At 42.2% G+C, this 24303-nt stretch overlaps 1 protein-coding gene across 5 annotated transcripts in view; it reads right to left on the bottom strand.

The window, feature by feature from the left end:
* MYOF (myoferlin) overlaps nt 1–24303 on the bottom strand; it is a 591005-nt gene that overhangs the window by 63653 nt on the left and 503049 nt on the right. For all 5 annotated transcript variants that reach the window (XM_085606131.1, XM_085606127.1, XM_085606128.1 and 2 more), the window contains 3 exons: nt 21233–21358; nt 1486–1641; nt 626–717 (listed from right to left, as the gene is read on the bottom strand). In XM_085606131.1, coding sequence (XP_085462257.1) covers nt 626–717; nt 1486–1641; nt 21233–21358 — 374 coding nt within the window. The remainder of the gene's footprint in view (nt 1–625; nt 718–1485; nt 1642–21232; nt 21359–24303) is intronic.

Here is a 24303-nt window from a genome sequence, read left to right as displayed (position 1 = left end):
TTTCCCCGTAGGAAGTGGCATTTCCATCCCTAAAATCCCTCAAAAAAAGAGCTCCCTCCTTGAAAGGGATGTTAAAGGTATGGAAGCAGTAGCGGCAGATGTAACCGACTTATAACAGGCAGCAGTAACGTGAAAGGCTTTTCTGAATTGAGTATTCTGCACAAGTATTTTCAATAATTTTGTTCAAAGAGGGGGTAGCTTCTTCTGCACCCATTTTCAACTTGGTGCAAATTGACCATTTCAAAACTCTAAGATCTTCGAAAGAGGTTACACACCTGTTTTAAAGGTTTAATGCAATAACGTCTGTACTGGGACTGCGTCCCAACTGGAACTTTGGTTTGTTAAGTCAAAAGAAGAAGCACGGAAAATGTTGACCGGGTGCACAGCTTCAGATTTACCCCTTGCCGATAAACACTTTTGGCAAGTTCTGCATCTCCTCACGTTGGGGTGTCTTGTTATAAATATGATTTGAATTGACTATTTTGGAGAATCAGCTTAAACACTGAAGCTTTTGGTGTGTTTGGCTGCCTTCACAGCAACTTTCATGTCCTTACCTTTGTGCAGCAAAATGAATAGAGTTGATTTTTACAAGTGAGTAGAGACTAGTGGAAGAGAAAAAAATTACCTTCCAAAAACTGGATTGAGGGTGTTGGGAATATAGTAATCACGGTCTTCAACCACCTTCTTACTCAATGAAATTTTGATGTAAGGGTCACACTGAAAGTACAAAAGTAAGAGTTAAAAGGCATTGTACAGTAACCGGAACATCAGCAGGCGAGAGATCAGAACATTTACTTTAAACAATATTGAATCCAGTGGATGTGGTCAGCTGGGCCTCTTCCAAACATGCCCCAAAAGGCAGGACTGGTGTTACTGTATTAAACTCTCATCTTAAGGGCATCAGTGCTGTTAGTCCCTTAAATATCTTCTCCTTCGACCCTTGTTGAGACCAAGTCCGGGCCAGATAAACTTGCAACAGGAACACATAGGCCATGTTGGATCAACATTTAAACAAAAGAACAGGAGTGGCCAATATGGTGTCAATATTCAGTACAAAGACACTCCAGAAGGGGGTATGTAGGATTAATGATCCATTTGAGAAAATGTTTTGTTAGTCTCAGCTATAAAAATTGTTAAATCGATGAGTTAAGTTTCTTATGGCCCACTTCAATAAATTCTGCAGGTATATTCTCTAAGCGTACGAGGGATGCTAGATGGCTTCTAGTCCTGGACAGAGATCTTCGAGGGCTGGATCTTAAATGTCCGGTTTTAAAACGTCAATTCACAAATTATTTTACACAGAGTGTTGTATAAGATCACAGACAAAATTCGGCCTTGTGAGTCATATGCACAATTTAGTTGTCGAAATTAGGACTCATACCGTATTGCTACTAGTTCTCATGACGCAAACATGTATCCCAAACATATCTAGTTAAAGCAAATGCATAGACTACATATTTGTGGCCACAGACTCATCTGCCATACCAGCCCGTTGCTGTCTTTGGGTTGCAAGTCGAAGCCTCGGACAACATAGATGCGCACGATGCATTCCTGGGGGCCACTGTCTGGAAGCTCCCGGAACTGACGTGGAGGGGCAGGAACCGCAGGATCATCAGACAGTGGATAGATCCGAAAGGAACCCTGAAAAATATGACGAATTACGTAAAACAGCGGGAACTAAAACAACATACCTCGTTCCAACGCATTAAACCGTCAACAGGCCAGTCGATTGTCCGGTTCATTAATATTTTATATTTGCCCAAAACATAAGAGTACATCAACGCATTCCAGAATCAAAGGGGCTGAAAACGGTAAATATATGTAGACGCTCGCGCTCTACAACGCAAAACTATTATTGACAGTCTTAGCTGACGCTTGAGTTTGCAATTCAGAAGCGAAGTGAATAAGGGTGCAGTTTACTATTTTCTTGAGTGCGGGAAGCTTGCTACCTTGTGGTTGATCATGGATATTGTTACCCAATCTAAGAAAAACAGTAGTTCAACTAACGCTAGGTGTCGAGTGGCATAGCAATAATATATAGACAGGGCCGTAAGGCAGGCACCTGCGACGCATGGGGGCCCCCAACCATCCAGGCTTCCCATCCAATCTCTCAGTGGGGCTCCATTCAACCCAAGGCCAATGAATATCAGAGACATGGAGACTCGGGAGCCCTCATCACATTCTGCAGGGGGCCCCATCATTTTGCATTACGCCACTGAGTACTAGTATAGCTGGGTTTTATTACAGAGCCACAAAAAAAACAGTGCTGCAAGTGTCCGCAGTCCTTGTAACAACAAATTACTGTGATGTTACTGTCAGGCAGTGAATACAATTGTAATCTTGAGTTATTCATTATTTTTTATTCTTTCGGTTGTATATAGAGCAAATTTCACCCAAGGGCATTAGAACGCTTTACATGAGAACCAGGCTGTTTACATGAGAGGCAGAAGATCCACTTTTTTTTATTTTTTATAATGAGGCAGGGAGCCTGGCGGTTAAGGGATTTTCCCAAAGCACAGCATTGTGAGCTGAGGCTTGCGCTTTGTTGTGTCCTGCTGGACAGTCTAGTGTTCTACCAGCCTCTCCCACGAGGGCTGGCCCATACACGCACCCATTACCAACCAGGTGACCCTGCCAATAAAAAGGCACAAATGCAAGTGTTCGTGGCGTGTTCTAAGTATAAAGTATGTGGGCTTAGGGCCCACGACATTACATTGACGATGAGGGGGTCTGACCCACATGCTGTGCTGCCTAGCGCCTGAACTACCGTTAAGGAAGGGAAGGTACAAGCACAGGCTCGACTACTATCGCCTGCCCTGAGGAAGAGGTCGCATCGTCCAAGGAAGAGGGTAAACCTTATCCTGCATAGGGAGAAACTGAGACCGTCCAGGACCTCACTGCAGCTACAGCTATCCGCCCAAGGTGAGACCAGGCCATCACCAAAACTGTGGAGCTGCACGTAGCTGAAGCCGTGCGGGCAGGAGAATTACACTCCCCACCCCTTACACAGACTCACCAGCAGCAGCGCAGGAAGCACAGCACTGGCATATGCAGCAACTGTCAAGGCCTGCAGTCGGAGGAAACCACTGCTGTGGATTGTAAATAACAGTGCTTCAGTGCCACCTAGTGGCTAGGTACGGAATTGCACCAAAATCTAACACCATCTGCAAGCAAAGGGCTAATAAGGGAACACTGGTTAATATGTGCAAGCGGTCCCTGTATTATGTAAAACCCTGCACTGCACCCAAGTTTCTAGGCTGTAGCCTACAACATCAGGGAGGCTGTTGCATGAGGAGTGTGGCTCTTGCACCACATGGCAGTCGCTTAAGGCACTGGGAGATAATATTTTGACTTAAAAGACAAGTAGCCCTGCTACACATGAGCCTGCACTGCTTCCGCGACCTCACTCAAGCATCTGGCACCGTAAAAAAGCAAGTGCATTCCCACTGCTCCTCCCCACACTATATACAATGCTGCGAGCAACTATCCAAGGATTTTAGACAGTCATGGGTGAGCAGGGTTTTGTGCGCCCCCTGGTGGCAAGTGGCCACCACTGCAAGAGCAGGAGACACCATACAGCCATAGTCCCATCCTCCTTTCCCCAATGGCTTACTTGGCCTAGGGTGGCTTTGTGGAGCTGATGGACGAACTTGCAGTAATAAGGATTTGGCCGAGTAAGGTATCAGCAAAGTAAGGTATCATGAGACTGTAGTCATCTCATGAAGACTATTAAACCCGGTTCCAACTTTACATTCCTAGCTTAGTGAGAGGAGAAGGAATCCTGCTTGTGTTGTTTAGTACTAGGTGTCTGCCTATGGTAGGTTTTGGAAAGAGTTCGGCAGGGTCTAAGACTCTCAGCCTTGAGAGAACTTGATGTACCGTTTGCATGCTGCCTGGGTCTTATATGTAGCCGATATCTCATTCTTTCACAAGTTCACCTTTGAGCTCAACAGGACATTAAACCGCACACATCTCATATAAAACACAGCCGGAAGTCCCACCTCCGCTGATCAAACATGGCATTTAAGTACAAGGACATCAGGCTTAATAAGAATGGGTTTAACCCTGAGACAGCCAACTCACTGGGCTTTAGTCTACTGACATTTGTTTGGTTAAATTTACTCAATATTTTTGAGGAGGGAGCTTTTCGTCATTTGTGGGGGGAAATTCTCCAAAATGGAGTATTAATAGCCTGGTTTATCCACATTGGTGTTGTCCATTCTAGTGTTATGATGACATTAGAGACACATCTAAGAATCCTAAATACTGAAGGTGTAACAGTAGTGCAGAGATGAAAACTAACATTTTTAGGATCCAGCACAGCTCCCTCTCCAAGGCGGTCTTAGGTGGCAAGAGGTATGAAAAGGGCTGGTGATATGAACCCTCAGGTGGTTGAACCAGTAGGTACAATTTGGTGTCTCAAACCATATCAGCAGCCCTGATTACCTGACTTTCCATATTCCCTAATCTCCCAGGTGATCTAAAGCTCAAGATGCTGCCCACTGTGTCAAGGAGTACAATCATGTAGTTCCACAAGTCGTATTTCACAGTAAACAAGATGTATACACTCTAGAAATAGTGTGTGTTAAGTGTGAATGACTGGCAAGAAACTTCAGACTTCCTTGTATGGTGATGGTGAGTACTTGGAGTGCACTGCTTTGTCCAAAGAATACATTCACATGATCCAGAAAAACAACAAGTTTTACTCCCAAGGTCTATGCCTCAAGCTTCCTTATGAAAAAGTGGAGAAGGGATAGGATCATCAACAGACCAATCCGAGTTAAGGTCAGAATCTACTTCTGGGTTTGCAGAATGAGATTTATTTGTTTATTTATAGAGTTTTATATAGCGCGAACTTGATCCCAAGGGATATCAGAGCGCTTTATAATTTGAGGGAAAGGAAGGTAACAGTTCAGTACATGGGTCAAATGGGAATATAAAACAGACAGTGAATCAAATAGGGCTCACATAACAAGGCCAGTTACAAATCCTAGGGGTCAGCAAAGAATGGGCTAGTAACTAATACATAGTGACATAATAATAATGATCCACATTTGTAAAGCACGAACAATCACCCATAAGGGTCTCTAGGCGCTGGGGGCCGTCGGGAAGATTAAGCAAGCTATTGCCAAGAGTAACATGGTGCTGGGCTAATCTGCCGCCGGCGATCGAACTGTGATCCCCAGATTCCGGCGTCAGTCACCCTGGCCGCGGCGCCACACACACATAGGAGGGGAGCAAATGATTCAACAAGAGAAGAAGAAGAGAAAAGAAAAGAAAAAAAATACACGATTAGCATCCAGTTCTGAGCTTAAAGGAGTAAATCCAATGCATTAGAGCAGACAATCGCACATCCTATTAAGGTAAGAATTTGTTCATGAGGAATCTTTTTACTTCCAATTTGAAAGCAACCTTGGAAGAGATTCTACAAATTTCCGGTGGAAGAGTTCCAGATATTCTGGGCAGAGCCGGAGAAAGTTCGTTGGCATGTTCTCTTTTTGGGAAAGATCTGAGGTTTCAGGAAGAGAGCGTTACCACTCCTAGACGGTCTACCCCCTCCAGATAGTTCTAGATTTTTCACTAGATAGTTGGGGGTTTTGAAGTGGAGGGCTTTGAGAGATAGGCAGGCAATCTTTAGCTGTATTCTTGCTTCGTAGGGCAGCCAGTTTAGGGATTTTAAGACTGGGGAGATGTGGGCATTTCACTTGGTGCCCGTAACCAATCTGGCTGCCACATTCAATGATGCCCTTAGTGGGGCCAAGGTATATTTGGGGTGGCCACAGAGCATAGCACTGCCATAGTCAAGCCTTGGCAAAATAGGTGCTTGGACCACTTGCTTGAAGTCAGCTTGTGATAGGAAAGGTTTGAGATTCCGGAGTATCCTCAGAAGGTGGTTAGCCCCCTTGCACACATTGCTGATATGAGTCTTCATGTTCAAGTCCTTATCCAGGGTGATTCCGAGAGATTTAGCAGAGTCAATAATGCCTGGGGAGCAGTTGAAGACGGCGAGTTGGAGATCTGAAACGCAATACCAATGAGGCAACTTAAATGCAGGGGTGCATTAAAAAGCTGGAATCTGAGATCAAGCACAAAGAACAGTAGGCCCAGTGGTCGTGAGGTAGGTGACAGTGGTGAATCTGAAGGCCAAACTTCAAAGTCAGGGAGAGGATCGGCAGAAAGAGAGCGTCCCCCAAGATTGTGCCTTATCCTCCATATGTTTTACAAGATCACAAAGAGGAAGAGCTTGAGAATGCTGCTAGGGCAGCCAGAATAGGGATCCTTTCAGTTACCCCTATAAAAGATGGATAAGATAGCAAGACACAGCTTCCAGAGGGTTTCAAAAATGACCCTTCAACATGTTTGGAAATTGAAAAAGTCATCAGTGCCCCCCCCCCCCCCCCCCAGGAGTTTGAAATGAATCTTTGAGAAGAAGTTATAATCCTTGTTGAAGCCCCAGTCAACATGAGGTGGTGATACATGCAGTGGTCAGGAAGAGAGATGTACGCTTTTGATAGCGGAAGAGGTTTTTCCTAACCTGAGCTGCACTACGCAGAATTGAACAGGCACTAATGGTATTAATGATTACTCACAGGGAAGACTGAAGCATCACTCTGGTTTCCAGCCTAAGTATCAATTTCAGACAAAGTCCAAGTCTCATGCAAGTCGAACCAGCTTGTGAATTCCTGGCTCTAAAGAGGAGGAAGAACTCTGTGATCCAGACGCTAGCGGCTAGGGACTCCAGATTATCAACTTTCCACAGCGTAAGGCAGTCTTTACCCAGCACGGTCCCCTGCCTGCTTAATGTCAGTGCATGTCTGCCTGGAGTAGGCGATCTGTGGTGTTTTATATTTTATTATCCTTAATGAGTGCATGAAACCTTTTGAGTAGACAAAATAGTGTTGATTATAGACTGGTGATGTTTCTTTAAAACAGCCTTTTATCCTCATTGCCAATATTTTTGTAGCTTTCCATGAAGAAGTGCGCAGTAACAATTACAATGGGGTACATTATTTTCTGGGTGTGAAATTACCAGATTACTATGAGTTTTAATCCATGGAATGTGGGAAAATGTGGATTTCTGTATTTGTGGACATATTAATTCATGTTTTTCCCAATTTTCAGGGCTCTCTTCTCTGCGCCTATTCACCGTATTTGTCCCCAGGCAAAATCTTTTCATGGAAATGCACTCAAACGTATGGTGTTCAACCACTACTAGTAACGGATTCCAATCCAGGAGGAAACGTGGGTGTCGAACTGGATCTAACTTTCAGTTGTAACATGGGTCTAAACCACCAATCCCAACAAATATAGGCTATAGGCGGGTATCTTTCGCTCACCCCAACTGGTTACCAACAACTTGAAACAAAAACTCAAAAGCCTATAGAAATAACTGCTAAAGACCATATTTATTCAATTGGAACCAAGATGCTTGACTACAAACATCATGTTGACCTAGAAACCAAACCCTCCTAGAAATGTTGGCTTGTGCACTCCTACATCATGTTGCTAGTACCGTGATCAACTTCTGATTTAATATAATCAAGTCCAATTCAAACTACGGTTTATGAAATACACATGCACAGTTCCTGGACACTATCCAAGCAAAAGACCCAACAACACTAAACTGGTGGAACAATATCTGTTAGAAATATCAGAAATTGTTCAATAAAGAGAGATATACGTTTCCTGCGAACTAGAAGAAAACAAGATCAGAAAGAAAATTATTAGTTAGTGAATCTACAACTCTGAAAGCTCTGTCCCCAAATCGGTCATTGTGGATATTGGAGTCAGTTTAAAAAAGGCACACAGAGGCGGAGATGGCCAAACATATGTGCCATCATCAACTAAGGAAACTGATAGGTTTTAGTCTATTGGTAGATCGCTCAATGCACATTGCATGTACAATGCCTATGGATTTAAAAAAAATATTTGGAACTGGAAGCCAGTATAGCTTTGCAAGAGCTGGAAAAATTGTCATTTTTTCTAAACTGAGCACAAGACGTGCTTTAGGCACTGAAGTTGCAAAAACATAACCGATTCCATAAACTGGGTGGGCTTGAATGAATGCATTAGTTGCCAATGTCTGATGTGCTGTGTCAAGTTAAAAGATAATAAGCTTTAAACGGTACAGTTGAGGAAAATGCTTCTTGACTACCACATTGTTCTGGTTTTCCATTTAAGGCTGCAATTTCTCCAACTGCCATAACATTTCAACATCTTCCCAAGTTGGTCCAGCTTTTTGGATTCCCTATCTGGTGGAGCGTTAGGGAATGCACCTTTGCAGGTGGAGGCTTGGACCACCAAGCTCTCAGGGATGAGGTGTTGGGAGAGGAAAGTGGAGTCGCAGGGGGGGGCGGTGGCGTTGGGCAATCAACCTATCCACAGGAGCCCCTGGGTTGGGCCTGGACCAGGTGCCCAAAAGGATGTGTGTTGGGGCTTCATTGAACGGCAGCAGGGGCTCTGAAGAGCTAGCTGCCGGTCGAAGCACCTCTGTCAGGAGGTTAGTCGCTTACCGCTTGAGGCTGAGAGTCTCAGCTACCATACGCAACACCACTGCATAAGACGCTCCCTCCTCCGTAGCCATGGTAGGATGAGACAACATGCCAAGGTCTGGTGAGATATCTACACCACTGGCTTTCCCCAGTTCCTCTCTCCAGTCCTGTTCATAACCTAACTGGTCTGTCAAAGGTCTTCAGACCCCTACCAGTCCTCGACATCCTCCTCTGGCAGCCAATCTGGTCTCAAAGAGCCAGTGTAGAACAGGGGCACAGAAGTACCCGTCGGCGCGGATCCAGCTCAGTGTCTACCTCGAGGTGGAGGCCGGTGTCGACGTTGGCTGGGGACACAGCTTACTGGTGCGGAAAAAGAAAGAACTGACGTCAGCGCATGAGGATGGTGTCTAAGTTGCTACCACTACGTCATCCCAGCGACCACAACGCCAAAACGGGAGTCGACCGACACAACCATTTGACACGCAGGGGTACTGCTGATGAAAATTCTCTGGATCCTGTCTGACACCTGGGGATAATTCTAAGGTAAGGAATCTATAAATAACTGTTTATTTCAGATTGGTGGCCTAATTAAAATCATTGTTAATTACAGCTAATCCATTAGCTAGCTATCTTTCAAGTATAAACGAATAGGGTATGCTCCGAAAATGTGAATTTTTCCTACTTTAGCAGAGAACGAATGGGAATAGGCTCTACTCATGAAAAATGAGGTTTTAGAAAAACAGCCACAATACATCTGGACTATGAAATTAAAGAGGTTATATTTTGGAAATATTAACCAGCGTGGCAAAACTTAACTTCTATTCCCAATTTCTTCATAATCAACCAAATTAATTTCTATAAAGTATGAAAAGGAAAAAATACTGTACTGCCCGAGATGCTGAGGCTTGAAAACTCCCAATACATTTTAAAAATGTATATTTTTCTTGACGTGTTTCAATTTTCAACAGTACACATCCTCATGAATGCCACGAGGTATACAGGTGGGCCCATATATACAAGTCCAGGAACTAAGGTAAACCAACGTAACATTGTGTCATGTTTCCATGAATGAGCAATACAGTCTGTGCCAGAAAAGCAAGGGCGCCACCCAAGTAAATGGTAACCTATTGTAGCGACAATAAATTAGGGCTCACAACCCCCACACCCCTATTAAACCAGCTGCAGAAAATGCTGAGTGACATTAGTAATACTGAAACAATATAGGGCTCCTACTAAATAAAATAGGGTGGTAATGATGTAGCTCCTTAGAATTATGAAAGCAAATGTGTATTAATCACCAACCAATGCATAAATTCACATACCACATCCTCTCACTAAAGAACACACCTAACTCCCATTAATTTGATCTACCGCATGAAAACTGCAGTAAAAGTGTAACATGCTTTCCTTAAGAGTGCAAGACTAATTCCAAAAGCCAACTAACCCTGGGATCCGGAGCAGCATGCTGTGTGGTGTAAAGTGTTACAAAACCACTTTATGGGGTAGTAAGTGCAATATAAATGCATTACAATACACATACAATCTATAGCTCACACTAATAGTAATATAATGCTCAGCACTGGGGCAATTGATTGTAGTTCATACAAGTTGCATCATAATCCCCTTTTACTTCTTGACACTCTTACATCCACATAAGAAACTGCTAAGGTGCATGTTCATCACATAGTACTGTACCAGTGTACAGCAAATAAATCACCCATCACCAACTAAACAGGCATTGCATAATTCAAGAGGCCTACCACTGTCCACTTCTGCAGGTCCCAACTAGCTACATACTAGGACTGCCTTTTGACATCTCACAATGACCATAACATTGCGTCACATTTCACGATAATGGCACCTCAGTGGTCATCACAGACCACAAAAAAACACTTTCTACATAGGACCCAAACACAAAGATCACATCTTTCAACTCACACACCTTACACAGTGTAGCATGTTGCCCATGTAGGTAAGCGCTTCAGTGCTGCACATAGGGTAAGCTATATATATATATTACCTACTGGCAGTCGCCAGTAGGTAGTTATAGTTAGGACCAAGTTTCCATAGGAAGAACATTTTATGTTTTGCTTATAACTTTAGCGTCGTTTGATAAATCTTCCTGAAATTTTCCAAACAAATTCTTTGTTCATATCAGCTCCTATGTGGGAAGTTTGGAGGCGATTCGTCAAGGGGGGGCCGAGAAGAAAAAAGGGGGGTCCCAAAACGGGGTTTCTCCATGTTAATTTCCATAGGAAACTTTAGACAAGACTACAGGTCGAACGGGTGAACGGAATTACCCCAAATTTGGCAGGGAGAAGGGTCTTGGTCTAGAAAGCATGCTTTTGTTTATTTGGTGTAAATCCGTTCAGTAGTTTGAGAAATATTGAAATTTACAGATAAATATTTGGGAATTCTGCCATCTGATTGGCTGAGGCATTACGAGCACGAGCTTGCTGATTATTGGTTGTGAGCACTGCGAGCGGTTGCAACTAGGAAGTGTTGTCCGCCATTTTGTGATTCCGTTGAAGCGAGTAAGGGGAAAAAAGGGTGAAAAGAGTAGGAAAGAGGAGGGTTGGAGTGCTGTGAGGTCTGTGGGGTGGTTAGGGTGTGCTACACAGGGAGTGTGAAGTGAAGTATTCACCCCTAGCGGTGTTAAAGTGCTGTTTTGCCCAGAGCGAGATGGTGCTGAGGTGAGGTGCCGGTACACTCTGGGATGAAACCGTGAACTGATTGCTGTAAACTGATGTGCTCTGGGCGCTGTAGCATACTGGCCGCTGTAGCATAGCTGTGCAAGTGGTGTTAGTATGGGTTTAGACTACAGCGGGAGTGGGAAGCAAACTACTCACCCCTACCGGTCTGAAGACTCGAATGGAGTGTTTTAGCAAGCAGGAATGAAGAATATAATGCAGAATGTTGCAATGCCACAGAAGACAAATGGTGAAATCAGGTGCGTTTAAAAAAGTGGTTGTGTGGGATAAAGTGATGGAGTCTGCAAGTTATATAAAAAGTGTCTTTATGTAAGTGCCATGAATGGAACTACTGGTGCAAGAGCTAAGGCATCCAGCTGAGGCAAACTCCAACCGCTTCTGTTGTACTCAAACGTAAGCTCCTACATCAGTCAATTCCACATTATATGTTACAGTTCCATGTGACAAACAATACCTATTAGACATGAATGACTGTAAATTGTGGAATGAAAATAAAGGTAGGATACGATTACCACACTGTGCCAACCAGTTCCTAAACAATGCCGTGTTTTTTTATCTTGATCGCCAGTTCGTGAGCAGAGGCTGAGCTAATTTGTGTGAAAGCGCTTCGTGGATAAGAGGCAGGCAGAGAGATGTGTGTTCAAAGAATAGCTATGGTTTCAAAATGGATGTCGCGTTTAGGCTAATTTAGCAAGTAAATAGCGTATTTGCATAGGCCATACATCATCCATTCCTGGTTAGTGTGGAGAGGTAAGGGCCAATAATGAAAACCGAGTTCAAATGGCTAAGCATACTTAGAAAGTTATATGAAAATAGTTTAATTGAAGTGTATTAAAAAATGTAATAGGAAAAAGTAAAAAAACATTTGAAAAAAAAAAAATCAATCCAAGAATAAAGTGAAGTTCTTACAAGTCTTGGAGATTGAAATCCGGAAGTTCTTCAGCGGCTTGAGATGCCTAATGTTCCAAGAGGCGATTTGTTCCATCGTGTGAGAAGAGCGAAGCGATCCAATTCATATCCTCGAAGGGACAGTAATGTTCCTCGAATGTTGGAGCAGCAATTTGAATTGGCAGGCAATCTGCGATGTTGTCAAAGGTCACACGTTGCAGGAGATCTTTCGCGGCTGCGCAGAAATTCCATTCCGCCAGGATACCTTTTTGTATTGCATCCGTCATTGCTCCACTGCCCGAACAATCAAGTTTCAAGATACTCCATTACCTGCTGGATATTGGGAGCGTTTGCTGGGATGTTGGCAAGGAATAGATCCATTCGCCAGTCGATTGGGCAAGTTTCGCAATAAAAAGATGGTTGCACGCAGATTGTATATGTGTAAATAAATGTCATGTTGTAGCTGGCTCCGATAATAGATAGACGCAGGCAGCCGAAAAGTTGTTCCATTTTTTCACGGTATTGATGTAGTTTTGCGTAGAGGCGCATTCTGTCGGACATGCTTGTTACCACAGGGAGCGTAGCCATTTTTAACAAGCTAAAGTAGTAGTAGGTTGGCCGCAAACAGAGCGAGAATTATGGGCACGGTTGCTGTTATTCCAGGGATGATAGAATGAATGAAGTCTGGTATTAGACTCAAAACAGTTTGAAAGCCTGTGAGAAGGCCGGAGGAGACCATGATTGTGTCAGACCTTAAATGTCAGATGTGTTGAAAATTGTGTAACAATTCACAAAGTGTAATGGGAGGTTCGTATTTAAAAGGGAGTGTATTTTACTTGAAGTTTGTGCTATCTGCAGTCGATAAATTACTTTTGGAGAAGTGAGGGACACTTCTGTTTGAAACAGAAGTGCTTTCAGTTTGCTCCGTTTAATAAAATCTGTTTTCAAAGTAGGTATTGAAGGCCAAGTTGAACTTCGGCAGTTACTTTGTGTGGGTGGGAATAGAGATTGCCAGAGGACGTTATCCGGTTTGAAATAGTAAGGACATACTAGAGCAACTCTAGGTCCCAACGGTGCCTTGATCCCACAATGGACGATGTCCGATATTAGCTGCTGCTTGTGAATTTTAACAGAAGTCCCTGCGTTGACGTGCATCAGACAGTGCTTCTGTAGCTATGTGCTGCACATGATTATTGTGCTTGGTTGACACCAGTCGGTGGAGTACACCGCGGTACAACAGGTCCGAACAGTGGAACGGGGTCTTGATCCGGAAATGGACGATGTTAGAACTGTATCTGAGAGTGGAAATGAAGGTACTTCCTTTGACCAGGTGCAAGCAACTCTAGGTCCCAACAGTGGAGCGGTGTCTTGATCCCAAAATGGACGATGTCTGATATTACTTGCTGCTTGGTTTTGACAGAACTCCCTCCGTTGAGGTGCATCAGACTCTGTGCTTCTGTACCTAACTGCTGCACATGATTATTGGGCTTGGTTGACTGCAGTCGGTGGAGTACACCATGGTACAGCAGGTGGGAACAGTGAAACAGGGTGTTGATTCTGTGATTGAGGATGTCAGAAGTTAAAGTTTGTGATGATTTGTGTGTACCCCCTCCGATCAGGTGCAACCAACTGCGTGCTTCCGAATCCAATGGCACGTGGATGTGAGGCGTTAATGACAACTGCCTCTGGCCTACAGTGCGGTCAGCAGGGCTCACAATTCAGATGGAGTGGCAATTGTTTAATTACAGAATCCAGTAGGCAACTAACTACAACGTCTATTGAAATATACACAATAGCCTTTTAGTATACTTGCTTGAAGAAGTTTTTTAAGATGACTTTTAGGTCTAGTACAATGACCAAATTCTTCTTGGTAGTGTTAAAGAACACTGAATAACAGTGTACACAGTGGACAGCAGAGATCGCAATTGGAATGGTTTTGATTTATTGCAGAGTTTTGTGTAATTTATATTGTTGTATTTTGTGAAGAGGAAGTGAGGAAAAAGTATTCATGGAAGACTGTGCTCACTACTGCCTTCAATTTACACTGCAGAGAGCAGTGTTCACAATTCAGATAGAGTCGCTATTGTAGATGACGCAGTCCTGTAGGCAAAAGACATTGCTCTGGTGTGCTCTGTGCGTACCATGCATACGCATCACCACAGGGTTCGCACATGGTTTGTTGCTTCGCATACGGCAAACAGGACAGCTCAAGTCAACGCCACATGGCTGTGGGCCCTTGCTGACTGCTCTCTGGCCTACACTGCAGACAGCAGTGTTTACAATTCAGATCAAGTCGCTATTGCAGATGATGTAGTGTTGTAGGCAACAGACATTGCTCCTAGTACGGCCTGCCCGCAGCATGCATCACCGCTGGCTGTACACATGCTGAATGGTTTTGATGTGGCTATCTAAGTGCACTAGACCTGATGGACCCTTTATGATACAATCTTTTTGTGTATTAGTTCAGATCTACTGCCTGTATCTTAGTATACCACAAGTTATGGTTGTTTTATGATAGAATCTTTTCTGTATTATTTTACATCTAGTGTCCCTACCTTACTGCAGCACAAACTATTGACCCTTTTATTATTGAATCTGTGTGATCCAATGATTATTGTTGTAGTTGATGCTAGCAGCAACCATTCCCTGAGGGCTTCTTTACACTCACCCCACACGCATCCAGCACAGACGTCACTGGATATGTAACCCTGGTAATAAAAAGGATTTGAGCGCACATGCCCATACCCACTATCTATCTGTGTCTGTGTGTTCATTATGTATGCATGATACTACCTCTGGGCCGTACCACATTACATTGTGCTGTGGACAGCGTATGCAACCATGTTATTCTGGCAGTGGGGAAAAGTTTTGTTATGTAGCTTTTAGATGCATGGCTATCACAGGTGGAAGGCTACTTTACAGAGCATGAATATTGAAGAAGATGATGGTTGCATGTTGTGTGTACTGTCAGATATGTGTACATATCAAAAAGTTTTCAAAAAAGCTCTGTAAGGAGAAGAGGAGTCTCTCAAACGCTGTAGAGAGAATGGCGAAAATGGGTGGGGTCCTCCAACTGTTAAATTGGGAAATGTTATGAACCAATCAAATGCTTTTCTTTAAGGTCACATGGCAATCGTGCAGTGAGCGTGCAAGGAGGCCGCACCCGACGCGATTTTGAGAAAATATTACCATAATGTAAGCTTATTACAGTTAGAATAAATGTTTAAAATATTTTAGATTATCGCTTTTTCTCATATACACTTTAAACTTATTTAGATATAGTTTTGAGACGAAAAAAAAATGAGGGAATTGCATTCCCGGCGCGACACCATAGGTCTATGATGTAACACAGGGCCTGGCAGCGTGCACTCATCGCATACGCAATGCGCAGCGGACTTGACCCCATAGGTACATGACGTAAGGCGCGGCTTGGTAATGGGTACCCGTCGCATACCAAAGTAGCAGCCTGTGCGACCACATACGTATACGATGTTACGCGGGACGCGGTGCCACGAACCCGTCGGATACGAAATGCGCATCCTTTACGAGTTTAGCAATATGGCGGATGGGATTGGTGTGCTGATGGAGCTTGGTACACTACTGGTACGGGACTTCAGTTTTCTTTTTTAAAAAAAAAACGATATGCATACTTTTTTTTGAAGATCTAAAACATTTCATACTTTTCAAATTAAAAACAAAAAAGGTTTATAGAGTCACAAAACATTACAAAAAAAATAGAATATAGGTTTTTTAAAATATTAAAATATGAAATTAACATTTAAAAAACCTTCGAAATTCACTGAAAAAACCATAGGTTTTAAAGATGTCATTGTTTGGAATTAGCATTTAAAAAACCATAGAAATTCATTGAAAAAACCATAGGTTTCAGTGACGGTATAGTTAGTTGGACATTTGACTCATATAAAACCAGAGAAATTCGCCCGTTATAGTTAGTTGAGCTAACTATAAATCGCACGCCCACAATGCACTGGTGATGACGTCACATATTACATCACTCATGACATGGCCAGTGACATCACTGATGACATCACTGATGACATCTCCAATGACATCACTGATGACATCATCCACCTGATAATCTGATGCACATAGTGATGGCCTAATATAAACTTTGATACATGGACTCTAAAATACAGAGTACTATTTTTGAAACCATACACACAATGCCTGATACTACATACCACCCACTATTTCCTAGGTCTACACTCACATCCACTCACTTACACATGCAGTTACCCATCAATACAGTACTATAATATGCACTCATACACCTATACATACAGTCACAGTCCGCCACTCATCCATAGTTACTCACACACCTAGTCAGTCATGCAAAGAATCAATCGCATACCCATTTACTCATGTATACAGTTATACACACCAACTCCGTTATTTATACACACACACCACATCACTTATTTATGCAGATACTAACACATACTTACTGTCTTATACAATCACTGATGCAGACACTTTAATACACCCACTCCTTCAAATAACTTACTCTCACGTATAGTCCTTTATATACTCCAACACTCACATATACTGCCTTAAAACATATGTAGTTACTCACACACATACCAGTGAGACATTCATTCACTCACCAACACACCCATACACACACTAACTCACCCATACAGCCCTTCCCAGATGTACTTTTGAATCAATACAACCAGTGAATCACCCACTTAGACATGTATGCAGAGAGTCAGACACCCCCCCCCACCCACCCACATAGATCGATACTCTGGCACTCATACAGATACTCAGACAACAAATCAATAACCCATATAGACACTCATGTAGCTACTCACCAACCCATGCAGCCGCTTATGCATCAACTGAGACACTAATACAGACTTTCACACAGTTTAGTCACTAACCCATACATTCAGTAACACATGTTCAATCACTCAGTTATACAGTCAGTCACGGACCTACTAAATAATCCCTTCAGGGACTTGTAAATTCACTCTTTCTTCAATACACCTTGGCATAGGTATATATGAAAAATATTTAAACTTTACAGAAATACACATTCACTGGATGATGTCATCCGTGATGTCACCAACCATGTCATGAGTGATGTAATATGGGACATCATCACCAGTGCATAGCGGGCGCGCGAGTTATAGTTAGCTCAACTAACTATAATGGGCGAATTTCTCTGGTTTAATGCGAGTCAAATGTCCAACTAACTATAACGTCCCTGAAACCTATGTTTTTTTCAGTGAATTTCTAAGATTTTTTAAATGCTAATTCCTAACTATAATGTCTGTAAAACCTATGTTTTTTTCAGTGACTATATATATGGGGACCGTTTTGTTGGTTCATTTAAACGTGCACGCCACTTGCAAGTAGGAAGCACCCATCAAAGAAAGAGTTCGGCAAGACTGTGTGGCATTTGTGGGAACCTTAAATTTTCTCTTGCCTGAACCGCCGCAGTCAAGCGTATCAAGTACCTGCCAGCAGAAAGCTGGTTCATGACAACATGGAGGAGCGGAGATTACTATAATTGGCGCTTTCAGGCACAAGATTACCGTCATGGCAGAAAAGCGGCTGACGAAGGGTTGCCAATATGGACATTGAGGCGCCAGAAATCAAAAATCATGCAGAGCATAACAGTGCCATCAGCGAGGTATGATCCCTTTTCCCATTATTAACTGGAAGGTTATGCCAAACTAAGAACATTGTGAATGACTTACTACGAGAGTATATTTATATACAAGAGATGTACACTCTAAGATGGCGGCCAAAATAATTAGGAAGGACTATGGAGAGAGTGTAGTCCTTCCTTGCTGAACGCTGTGCAGGAGGAGCCTAATGAGGTTTTTAAAGACACTAGAATACCTGTATCCACTTTGTTCTCCTAAAGCATTTGAGAAAGTCGATAGACGAAACGCGTCATGCTGGGTGAAATAAAGGATTGTGTAACCCGTGAGTGCTCCGTGTGTGTTCCTGGAAGTGGGGACCGTTGTGTGTGTGTGTGTGTGTGTGTGTGTGTGTGTGTGTGTGTGTGTGTGTGTGTGTGTGTGTGTGTGTGTGTGTGTGTGTGTATATATATATATAATATATAATATATATATATATATATATAAAATATATATATATATATATATATATATATATATATATATATATATATATATATATATATATATATATATATATATATATATATATATATATATATATATATATATATATATATATATATATATATATATATATATATATATATATATATATATATATATATATATATATATATATATATATATATATATATATATATATATATATATATATACTTGAAGATGAAGGATCACAAGAAAACAACAGCCAGCCAGGGCAAAAATCTGGATCCCAAAGGATAGAATGAGTCACAAAGAAATAAAATATCCAAGAAAGAAGTGACTCAAACAGATAGATTCACCAAAGAACAAAAATATATTTCCACTACAACGTTTCAGCTTCCGCCTTCCTCAGGTAGTACAAGATGGTTTGCTCTGTGGCTGCACAGATGACAGCTGAATTTTCAAAAAGCATCATGAGTGAAGATTCCATTTGGAATGTGGAATCAATGCAGTCCAGAGAGCTCTTGAGATATGCAGTAATCAGGTTGTGTTGTCAGTAATGTTCAGCAATACTAAACAGAATCCTCATCTCCCTTTTCTGGATGTGCTACTCACCATTCATGAACACAAAATTACAACTGATCTGTACCACAAGCCTACAGATGCTCATTTGTATCTAAACTGGACTTCATGTCACCCACACCACACTAAACTGAGCATCATCTACAGCCAAGCACTCAGAATAAGACGCATCTGCAGCAATGAGGAAACCTGTAAAGACCATCTACAGGAGCTTGCTACATTATTTAAAAGGCGAGGCTATCCTCTGCATATCATACAGCAACAAATTGACAAGTCTTTGCAGATACCCAGAGAAGCACTTATTTCGAATACCAACGGCAGAAACAAAAGTGACAGAACTCCATTTGTAGTGGACTATCATCCATCAGCTCCTAACTACAGAAATATAATGCAAAAAACATTTCCCTTACTGTCCACTTGTGAAAAATTGCAAAAGGTTTTTCCAAAACCACCAGTCATTGCTTACCGCAGAGCTCCAAATTTACGATCTCTTATTGTGAGAGCTGAACTCAAGCAAGCTGTAACAAATGCAGGGGTTCATTGCTGTGACTCTAAAAGGTGCATCACGTGTGAATATCTTTTACAAACATCATCTGCAACTAGTTCTGTTACGAGAAGGACCTATGCAATAAGGCAGCATCTTACATGTCGCTCAACATGCATTATTTATGTGATTCAGTGCCAACGACAAAGCTGTAAAAAGCAATATGTAGGCCAAACAGTGAATGACCTCCGTACACGATTCAGGAACCACAAATCTGCAATAATTAATAAGAAAATTGACCAGCCTGTAGCCAATCATTTTAACCTTGTGGATCATTCACTATCAGATTTGAAGATTTTCCCCGTGGAACATGTTTCAAAGGAAGAACTACTGGACTCCAGGGAAAACTTCTGGATGTACCGTTTAAAATCACTGCATCCAGATGGACTGAACATTACTGACAACACAACCTGATTACTGCATATCTCAAGAGCTCTCTGGACTGCATTGATTCCACATTCCAAATGGAATCTTCACTCATGATGCTTTTTGAAAATTCAGCTGTCATCTGTGCAGCCACAGAGCAAACCATCTTGTACTACCTGAGGAAGGCGGAAGCTGAAACGTTGTAGTGGAAATATATTTTTGTTCTTTGGTGAATCTATCTGTTTGAGTCACTTCTTTCTTGGATATATATATATATATATATATATATATATATCTTACAATACAAGGTTGAGCGTGAAGATCGAATCTCTAGTTAGTATCACATCCAACAGGCACGAGTATGAAGAAAATATCTTGAAAAATAGAAATTTAATGGAGGATGCTGCAGAGGTGAATATCCCTGTTACTGTTGGGAGTAATATGTTGCAGAGAGACCCTCCTGTAAACTTTAAAGGGTTCTAATGATAGACCCCCCCCCCCCTCTAGCCCATAGTCTGCTGTTTTATCGGTCAAGTTGAATGATATTTCATGTCTTCTATTGTTCTACTAATAAAACACTATTAGATTAAGATGCCTCACCTCAAATGTGGCAAGTCACCTTAGGAACTTTGTACATGAAATGAAAATACTGCACTGTACACGGTTTTGTTCCTTTCAAGTCGAATACTGCATAATTAGCAGAAATAGTTATGTTTGAAGAGTTATCTGCATGTTACACACCAAGTTTAGGAATGCTCATATGTACTTTAAAATATTGTGAAGATACGTAGGGGTTGTGTAGAGACTTTACTACACAAAGCAGCAGCCGTTACTGATATAAAAGAACAAATCACTTGCAGTCTGCCACAGTTCAGTGCGGTCAATTCATGTGTATCCCGCGGTTTTTGGATGGGGGGGGTTTAGAGTGTGGCTTGATCCAAAGGGGTGTGAACAATGGAGACAGTAGCCTACATTACTTTGTGTCCCATTCAGTCTTGGAAAGTGAGGGTTAACTGCTGACGTCAGTTCGAGGACAGCGAATCTGGTTCCCAGTTGTAAGAGTATGCTGCTTGTACGACTCCTAATATAGCATGGTTTCTATCACATTATGCCAGTCCCAGGCACTTTTGCCTGTGATGGAAGTTTTTAATTTACTGTCATAATTGCTATTAAAACTCTGAATAGTCAGAAATAGACACATTCTTCTTGTACTATGGGTTCAATACTTTTCTTAAGAAAATATTGGAAGCAATAAATACACATGGAAATAAAATCTGTTAGTATTAAATGTAATCCTTTCAGTGAAGTCACTGGGAATCGTGCGTTTCAGAATAGTGGGAAGAAAGAACACAGACAAAGTAATCAATTTAACAAAAGTCACCAAGGCTTCAAAAACAACTCTATGCTTCTCAACTAGAGCAGTCCACAACAGTTTGCTACTATGCCTCAAACAACAAAAGGATAACAGGATTCATTGTTGCATTAGGCTTTAAAAACACTCCCTATTCCCTCCCATCTATATCGATTTTGAGAATAAAAATTGTAATTTACCTTAAACTCTCCTACAATGGAGGGGTCTTCACTTTCATCAGCTTTGCCTCTAAAAAGTTTGAAGGTATCACAGAAGTCAGTCAGTCCATCAAAATCTGGGACATTCTCCAGTTCGGTTTCATACACCTGCAAAAAAAATGGTAGATCACTCAGGATCTCCAGAATTAACCCTCATGTATCCCTACGACCCACACATGTATGGCACAGTTCCTCTGCACAACTTCTAAACATACAAGACAGCAATCATGACATCACTCCGTCAATAAAGAAGTACCTTAATCAAAAACTAAGACAGTCTGATTGGTAGAAGAGGAGATTTTTAAAGTTATTACAGTAAGGTTTTTAAAAAATATTATTTATTTATAAAGTTTTATATAGTGCGAACTTAATCCCAAGGGATATCAGAGCACTTTACAATTTGAGGGAAAGGAAGGCAACCATTCAGTACATGAGTCAAATGGGAACATAAAACAGACAGTGAATCAAATAGGGCTCACATAACAAGATCAGTTACAAATCCTAGGGTTCAGCAAAGAGTGGACTAGTAACTGATACATAGCGACATAGGAGAGGAGCAAATGCTTCAACAAGAGAAGAAGAAAAAATAAAATTAAAATAAAATAAAATACATGATTAGCATCCAGCTCTAGGCTTGAAGGAGTAAGTCCAATGCATTAGAGCAGACGATCGCGCATTAAGGTAAAAACTTTTAAACAAGGATTTTTTTTTACTTCCAATTTGAAAGCAATCCGGGAAGAGATTCTACGAATTTCCGGTGGAAGAGAGTTCCAGATTTTCGGTGCAGAGCCAGAGAAAGCTCGTTGGCATGTTCTCTTTTTGTGAAAGATCTGAGGTTTCAGGAGGAGAGAGTTACCACTCCTAGACGGTCTACCCCCTCCGGATAGTTCTAGTTTTTGCGCTAAATAGTGGGGGGTTTTGAAGTGGAGGGCTTTGTGAGATAGGCAGGCAATCTTTAGCTGTATTCTTGCTTCGTAGGGAAGCCAGTTTAGGGATTTTAAGACTGGGGAGATGTGTGCATTTCGCTTGGTGCCCGTAACCAATCTGGCCGCCGCATTCAATGATCTCTTAGTGGGGCCAAGGTATATTTGGGGAGGCCACATAGCGTAGCACAGTCATAGTCAAGCCTCGGAAAAACAAGCGCTTTGACCACTTGCTTGAAGTCAGCTTGTGGTAGGAAAGGTTTGAGATTCCTGAGTATCCTCAGAAGGTGGCTTGCTCCCTTGCACACATTGCTGATATGAGTCTTCATGTTCAAGTCCTTATCCAGGGTGATTGAGAGATTTAGCAGAGTCAATAATGCGGGGGGAGCAGTTGAAGGCGGTGAGTTGGTTCATCCAGAGGTCGAATTTAGGAGTGTCTTTTGGGGGAGAAATGAGGAGGAATTCTGTTTTGGAGGCGTTTAGAAGGAGGTGGTTCTCAGTTAACCAGTTTTGAGTAGTCAATAGGGTGGAGTTGAGTGAAGTGATGTTATCCGGGGAGGAGATTTTCAGATAGAGTTGGGTGTCATCTGCGTACATATGGAAGAGAATGTCCATGGAATTTAGTTCATTAGCTAATGGTTCCAGGAACGGGTTGAAGAGTATGGGAGATAGTGTGGACCCTCGGGGAACCCCCATGGATACTGGTGATGGCTGGAAGAGAGAGTGGTTCGCCTTCACTCTTTGGGATCTGTGCTGGAGGAAGGATGAGAACCATTGCAGCATCTGACCAGAGAGGCCCATCCTGTGCTCCAGAATGGCTATGAGGTTGTCGTGATTGACAGTGTCAAACGCAGAGGAAAGGTCAAGGAGGATAAGGAGGCAAGATTCATTTCGGTCAAGCATTTTTAAAATGTCATCCATCACCTGAGAGAGAGCAGATTCAGTGCTGTGCCCACTATGAAAGCCAGATTGATGTTGGTCCAGGAGATGGACATTTTCCATGTGCACACAGAGTTGCGACTGGATGCATTTTTCTAGGAGCTTGGCTAGTGTGGGGATGCTAGAGATAGGGCGGAAGTTGTTAAGATCAGCGATGTCTGCAGTCGTATATTTTTTAGTATAGGTGTTACCTGTGCAGCTTTTAGGCATTCTGGGATCGTGCCTTGTGACAAAGATGCATTGACGATCTTGGTCCAGAGGGAAGAGATGGCATCCTTAATTTCTTTGAAGATGGAAGGTGGTAACAGGTCGCTGAAGTGATTAGATGGGTTGATATTCCGAAGAACCTTTTTGATGTCACTTTCATTGAGGGGGGGTAAAGATGTCCCAGGATACATCCAGATCCATGTTGAGGAGTCTTGGTTTCTCAAAAAAAAAAAAGCAGCCAGATGACCACATGAAGGAGGGCTGACTTCAGTGTCAGATCGGTTAGGGGCTTCTACCGATTATTGTTTAACCAGTTCAAAAAGTTTCTAGGGGTGATTTGCAGCTTGGTTAAGTTGGGATCTGAAATAGTCTGACTTAGCTCTCTTGATTTGTTTGTTATAAGAGCTTCTTGCCGATCTAAGGATTTTTAGCTGGTAAGCGGATGGAGTGGATCTCCAGGAGCGTTCGATTGCCCTTCGGTTGCGACATACCGAGTTTAGGTTGCCATTGAATCATGGTTTGGATATTTTGTAGATGCATTTTTTGTTGGAGTGGAGCCATGGAATCCATGATGCTAGAGATAGTGGAGTTGTAAAAGTCTGAGTGCATGGACCTCGTACACGTCCACTTGGGAAGAGAGGGCAAATTTACAGTGGGTTGCTAGATCGGCTGTGTTGATATCTCTGAGGTCCCTTTTCCAAATCTTCGGTTTCATTGGTTGAGCCTTCCTCAGACACCCCTCCATGTTGATATGGAAGAAAATGCTGTGACGGTCAGACCAATCACAGGGGATGATGGAATCCATTGTGATGGTGTCCTTTGGTGATGATGAGGTCTAGAGTTTCCCCTTTAATATGGGTTGGCTGGTCACAATGTTGAATCAACTCGTGATCACTCAAGAAAGAATTGAGGCATGTTACTGCTTGGTCATTAGGGTTTGACCAGTGAAGGTTGAAATCACCAAGGTAGATGTGGGAAAGCGCG

The sequence above is a fragment of the Triturus cristatus genome, chromosome 1_2 (genome assembly GCF_964204655.1).
Source record: "Triturus cristatus chromosome 1_2, aTriCri1.1, whole genome shotgun sequence".
Lineage (NCBI taxonomy): Eukaryota > Metazoa > Chordata > Amphibia > Caudata > Salamandridae > Triturus > Triturus cristatus.
Note: the sequence above shows the minus strand (reverse complement) of the source record. Positions and strands in the feature narration are given on the sequence as shown.